The sequence below is a fragment of the Suricata suricatta genome, chromosome 7 (assembly GCF_006229205.1).
Source record: "Suricata suricatta isolate VVHF042 chromosome 7, meerkat_22Aug2017_6uvM2_HiC, whole genome shotgun sequence".
In the NCBI taxonomy this organism is placed as follows: Eukaryota; Metazoa; Chordata; class Mammalia; order Carnivora; family Herpestidae; genus Suricata; species Suricata suricatta.
In genome coordinates, this window is record NC_043706.1 from 114,398,726 (window position 1) to 114,404,725 (window position 6,000).

The 6,000-nt window shown below is 37.8% G+C and overlaps 1 protein-coding gene across 1 annotated transcript in view; it reads right to left on the reverse strand.

Moving 5' to 3' along the window:
- MOXD1 (monooxygenase DBH like 1) overlaps positions 1-5,057 on the reverse strand; it is a 72,611-nt gene extending 67,554 nt beyond the window's left edge. Inside the window, 4 exon segments of the mRNA XM_029943229.1 lie at positions 572-655; positions 791-958; positions 2,828-3,010; positions 4,950-5,057. Of these exon segments, the coding sequence (XP_029799089.1) occupies positions 572-655; positions 791-958; positions 2,828-3,010; positions 4,950-5,057 (543 nt within the window).
- Positions 5,058-6,000: the final 943 nt, after the last annotated feature.

Below are 6,000 nucleotides of genomic sequence, written 5' to 3' on the forward strand. Positions count from 1 at the left end.
AAGTTTTGGAGGACAGTTCCTGGTGGAGGTGGGAGGGAATTAGGTGCCACGGGCAAACTGGGTTTCTTTATTACCCAACTCTGTAATTTTTAATTCTGTAGGAATCCACTCATTTTCCTGTTTTCAACAACTCACTGTAAAAATAGTTTTTTGACAATATCCAATGTTTACAATGTAACAGCCATTCTCGAACACTCTTGGTGCAGAATGTAATGTTCCTGTATATCCTTTATCAATATGTAAACATATTATTTAAATTGCAAGTCCAGAAATTCCAACTGTATAACATGTTGCCTAGGAAAGAGCTAGGGCTGTTCAAATGCATCCTTAAATTTGACCTTAAAATGTAAAATTAGGAACCAAAAGCCAAAATCCTAGCTGCGATCCAAGATTTCTCTCTAAATTCAGTGACTTGTAAAACAGGGTGTGAGTCAGAGAAGCCAGGTCTTTGTTCTTGAAATAACTTTCAAACAATTGAAAATCGTTTCTATTTTTTAAATCATTTTCATTTTAACAACAATTTCTCCTCCATTTGTACAAATTAAATTTAGCCTGTGAGTGAGTCACATACCTTTATTACATGATGCTTTTCCTGGAACACGGGAATTTTAAACATTTGGCACCAGTAGGTCGTACCTTTGTTTGGGATGGGAACCTGTCTTAATAAAAAGGGAAGGGGGACACAGAGTCACATTATCTTGACACACTATTGAACACGAGAGTGTAAATAAAAACTCTTACATGCCTTCCATAAACCCACCCCTCCAATCATAAAATCTGAAAGACTTACGTCCTGATTTACCAGGTCAAAGTACGGTACGGCTGTAGACAACACGCTGGTTTTCTCAGGATTCAACAGCCGCAGACTCTTGGTGCCTCGATTGGAGTCATGGTACCTGGGGCCGGCTTCTCCCACGTCTTCATGGTGGTGAGCCCAGATCACTCTCACTGTGCTCTCCTGGTGAGCAGACATGGGCACCATTAGGTCTCAGGAGAGCACTCCCCTTAACCCTGAGCTGAGTTTAAGGAATTTTATCTAAAGCAGGATAGAGACATGAACAAAATAGAACAATGACATTTGGAGTTCTCGACATGGTCTCTAGCATTCATTGTGTCAATTTGATCCAGTCATTGCGTGTCCACATAGATGAGTAGCTTTTTGGAAGAAACCGTACCTCGTAGTGTGCAAGACTGTGCCTTCCGAGACAGAGTGAAAAGCAACTGACTCAGAGGTTGTATTTCTGTGCACATGGCAACAGTAAGTCATCGTCACGCCGGATCTGCACACTAGCAACTAGTAGTTACCAAGCAATATTCGTGTTAAGAAGCAAAGATTCTGCGGGCACCTGGGTGGCTCAGTCGGTTGAACGTCCGACTTCCGCCCAAATCATGATCTCACAGTTCGTGGGTTCCAGCCCTGCGTCGGGCTCTGTGCTGACAGCTAGCTCAGAGCCTGGAGCCTCCTTCCAATTCTGTGTGTCCTTCTCTCTCTGCCCCTTCCCTGCTCATAATCTCTATGTCTCTCAAAAATAAATCAGTGTTAAAAAAAATTTTAAAAAAAGAAGCAAAGATTCTGGAAAACTAAAACCTGTTTTAACATCAGGCAACATTTTAGGGAAAATAAATAAATGGAATGAAAACTGAAGTTACTTTCCAGATGAGCACCTTTACGTTCACTACAGATTTTTCCCAGGACTAGTAGCCCTGTCACATGTATGAATTGACAGAAAGTGCAAACATGGGAGGAATTTCTGATTCTGGGTTATTGTCCCAGAATCTACCGTTAGTCATTTTATGAATCCTGGGAATTTCCAAGGAACTAGTGTATCCCAACAAGGGAAAGTACTGTCAGGTGAAATCGGTTTCCATGTAGCAAACAAGAGAGATTGCCGGAGGGGTGGTGGGCCGGGGGAGGGCTTGCTGAGGTATGAAGAAATTGTTCAGTCCTCCCACAGACAAAGGTGTCTTCGCCAGATCTTTGTAATAAGAACTTTGAAAATAAATAATAAAGCAAAAGCTATTTATTTTAAAAGCTATATTCTTTCTTAATAAGTCAAATGACTATAATTATTTTTCCAATTTAAGTGTAATTGCACTGTGTATTACGTAAGAAGTGATCCACGTTCTTGCATGTTTTTTTCTTCGTCTTTTACTCTTTATGCTGAATGTTAATCAAAACTGCTTCAGATTTTTACATTCCCATTTTTAAAGCTTTGATTTATCAAATAAAAAAGATAATTTGATTGATCTATACAAAATGAAATTGATCCAAGAAATTCATGGAAACTTCCAAAGTACCACGAGTTATATGCTGTCTAAATATTTAATTTGCATATGCATAAAGATATTAATTTTTGCATGAAGTCTGACAATAAGAAATCTTGTGTCAGTAGGCAATTTTAATCAGCCTACTATTCATCTTGATTTTAGAAATTTACAAAAATGAATCAGTCACAAATCAGATGAATTATACCCTAAAATTCAGTATCATGATCCCCTCTTGTGTAATACATTTTTTCCAACCTTTATCTATTGTGTAGTCTCAAACTTTATGGAGAAAAAAACAGAAGTCTTACAGATAAAGTCATACCCACTTTAAATGGCCCTTCCAAATGTTAGATTCACACAAAATTGCCTTTACTGAAATGTATAGTCTTCGATTTTCCATGGCTTCTAAAAAGAATTCAAAGATATTCCAAAACAGACTGTGTGACTTTGATTTCAAAGGTTATTTTTAAACATTTGTTCCTTTTATTCTACAAAGTGTTTTGCCACTGTAAACAAGCGTACAATTTATTCCTGTGGCCGTCACTCACAGACTACTCACCGTTATGCTCTTGTCATTTACGTCACATGTATGCAGTTCTCTGGTAAATTCGATTATTGTGTGCGTACTATTTTCCATGGCATATTCCAGGTGGTAATCTTGCTGAGCATCTTTTTTCAATTCTCTATTTGCATTTGTAAAATAATCCTGTGGAAATTATAAAAAAGAAAAATCAGGACGTCCCCAAATTCAGAGTGAAAAAAATTTAGGTTAAGGATATTTAGGGGCACCTGGGTGGCTGAGCCAATTGAGTGTCCAACTCTTGATTTCAGCACCGCATTGGGCTCTACACTGATGGTGAGGAGCCTGCTTAGAATTCTCTCTCTGCTCCTCTCTCTGCCTGTCCCTTGCTCACACTCTCTCTCACAACATAAATAAATTTTAAAAACTTAAAAAAAGGAATCTTTATAGAACTTGAAAAAATTTATTCTGGATTTACTTACTACAAAATACTGTATCTGTAGCTATTTTTGAAAGTCCTGGGAATTTTCAAGGAACTGGAGTATCCCAACTAGGAAATCAGTTCCCTAAGAAAGTGGTCCATATTTGAACTTCTGGCCCTTCAGGAAAATGTGGGAAGGATTTTATAGTATCCTAGCGCATCAAAGGAAAAGGAATAAACAGACATTCAAGATCACCTAGTACTTTTCCTTTTTTAATACAAATGAAAAGAGCAATTTCAACACTGTGAAATGGCTTGCCCCAAATGGAATTGACTAGTTTGTGACAAAGACAGAATGAACCCCAAGTTAAGTACTTTTCTTACTATTACACCAAGCAGAGACCTTCCCTTCACCATTCCTAAAAGCTAAGAGACCCCATCTGAGACTATAGGCCATTTAAGTATGTGCTTTAATAGTGAACGCTTATTAAAATGAAATGCAATGGAAAATTATGGGAAGAAATGAAACTATAGGATACTGAAAAACTAGTGAAATTTTTTTTGGATCAGCTATGATTTTTGTACTAAACTGATCAAAGTGGTATGCTGATCACTTGTGAGAGGCAGATAAATGCAATGGAGGTTTTCAAAGCAAATGGCTAGGATCTGACCCCTACCTCTACCCCTAATAGCCTTGGAGAATTGTTAAAGTCAAACTCTGAGCTTTTGTTCTAACATTAGTAAAATGGGGATAATACATACCTATTTTATGGATTCTGAAAGATAAAGAAATGAAACCATATATGGGGGGGAGTTGCCTATTTAATATTGCCCATTTAATGCTAATTTCCTTCCCCCTTTTGCAGTATCATTTGGCTTTTATCCAAACTACTTCCCGATATCATCTGCCATTTGCTCACTTACTATATCAAGAGTCATAAAATTCATGCTGCTAATTTTCATTTCTTACAGAAGACACAAAGTTTGTCTCAATTATACTGGTTTTTCCATACAGGATGATTTTTATCTTTAAAAACTCATAAATGGTTGGGGCACCTGGGTGGCTCGGTCAGCTGAGCGTCCGACTCTTGACTTCGGCTCAGGTCATGATTTCATGGTTTGTGAGATGGAGCCTAATGACAGGCTCCTCACTGTCAGCACAGATTCTCTCTTGGAAGTCTGTCTCTCCCTCTCTCTCCTCTCTCTATCTGTCCCTCCCCACTCCTCTCTCTCTCAATATAAACTTAAAAAAATAAAAATTATTTAAAAAACATAAAGTCACAAATGGTTGACTTAGAAAATGCATGCTGAAACATAATTGTACCTATTTTTTACTAACATTAAAATTATATTTGAAGAAATGATTACTGTGCTTAGCAAAAATAAATAAGAAAATAAATAAAAATAAAGTATACGAGAACAAAAACTTAAATTGTAAGAGTCACAGTCAAATGGATGGCATCTGGTGTTTTTATTCCTAGTACCTTTTCAAGGTAGCTTTCAAGTATATGTAAATTTCATGTCCAGATATAGCTGAAAATCCACATTATTAGTGATGCAGAGAGCCTAACTAACCTGTTTTTCACTCTGGTAACAACTACAACTCACTGAGTGCATACGATACACCAGGCCCAGTTAAAGTACTTATTAACACATGCATATGTATTAACTCATTTAACCTTCACATCAAGTCTATGAAATAACTATTTTCTTATTTCACTGATAAAGACACTAACGTACAAAGTTAAGCACCTTGCCAAGTTCACACAGCTGGTAAATAGTAAAGCCAGTTTTCAAAGCCAGACAGTCTAACTCGGATCTGTATCCTTCTTCATTGTTGTACACCATAGCGACCATTGCTGGAAAATATGAGTTAGTTTATATCTTCTGTCTACAGAAAATATCTACATTAAGGGGTTTGTTTTTATATAAAATGTTACTTTTTCTACTGCTAAAGTTGGAGATTGTCAAAAAATTTATTCTGAGAACCGACTGTAACAGTGAAAACAATTCAAATGAAATACTCCAATCATATTGTGATTTTCCCACTTTTGATCACATAGATTTTCAATATGTAGATGAGACAGCACTGCCTGTGGACAATGAGGGATTCAGATAAATGATGCCTTTATACTGAGTTCACATTTCACTACATGATTCAAGCAATCATAGTTTTTGCAAACAAAAGGAACACTAAATGCAATCAGCTGGAAGAGGACAATAATTATCCTAGTCTTGCAAATATGTTTCCAAAACCATTGGTCCCACAGAATATTCAGCTGGCTCGCCAACTTTCCATTCCTTCTATTTCCACTCACTGGCAACAATCCCTTTCAGCTTCCCCCCTACTTCTGGCTTTTCAGATAACTTAGGTACTATCAAATGGGAGAATCTGCGCTCAAGTCTCACTGCATATCCCTTGAGTGCAGCCACCCTGCCCAAACTACTGAGCGTCCAATATTCCAAAAAGATGGCTGCCGGATATGTCAAAGCTCTGGACTCCCGGCAAAATGTGATGGTCTAAAAGATGCTGATAGGGGCGCCTGGGTGGCTCAGTCAGTTACGTGGCCACTTTGGCTCAGGTCATGATCTCACAGTGCATGGGCTCGAGCCCGGCATCGGGCTCTGTGCTGACAGCTCAGAGCCTGGTGCCTACTTCAGATTCTGTCTCCCTCTCTCTCTCTGCCTCTCTCTCTCTCAAAATAAAATAAAAACATAAAAATTAAAAAAAAAATTAAAAGATGCTGATCTTCAACCTTCTTGAGAAAAATCATGAATGGGTTTTATTATA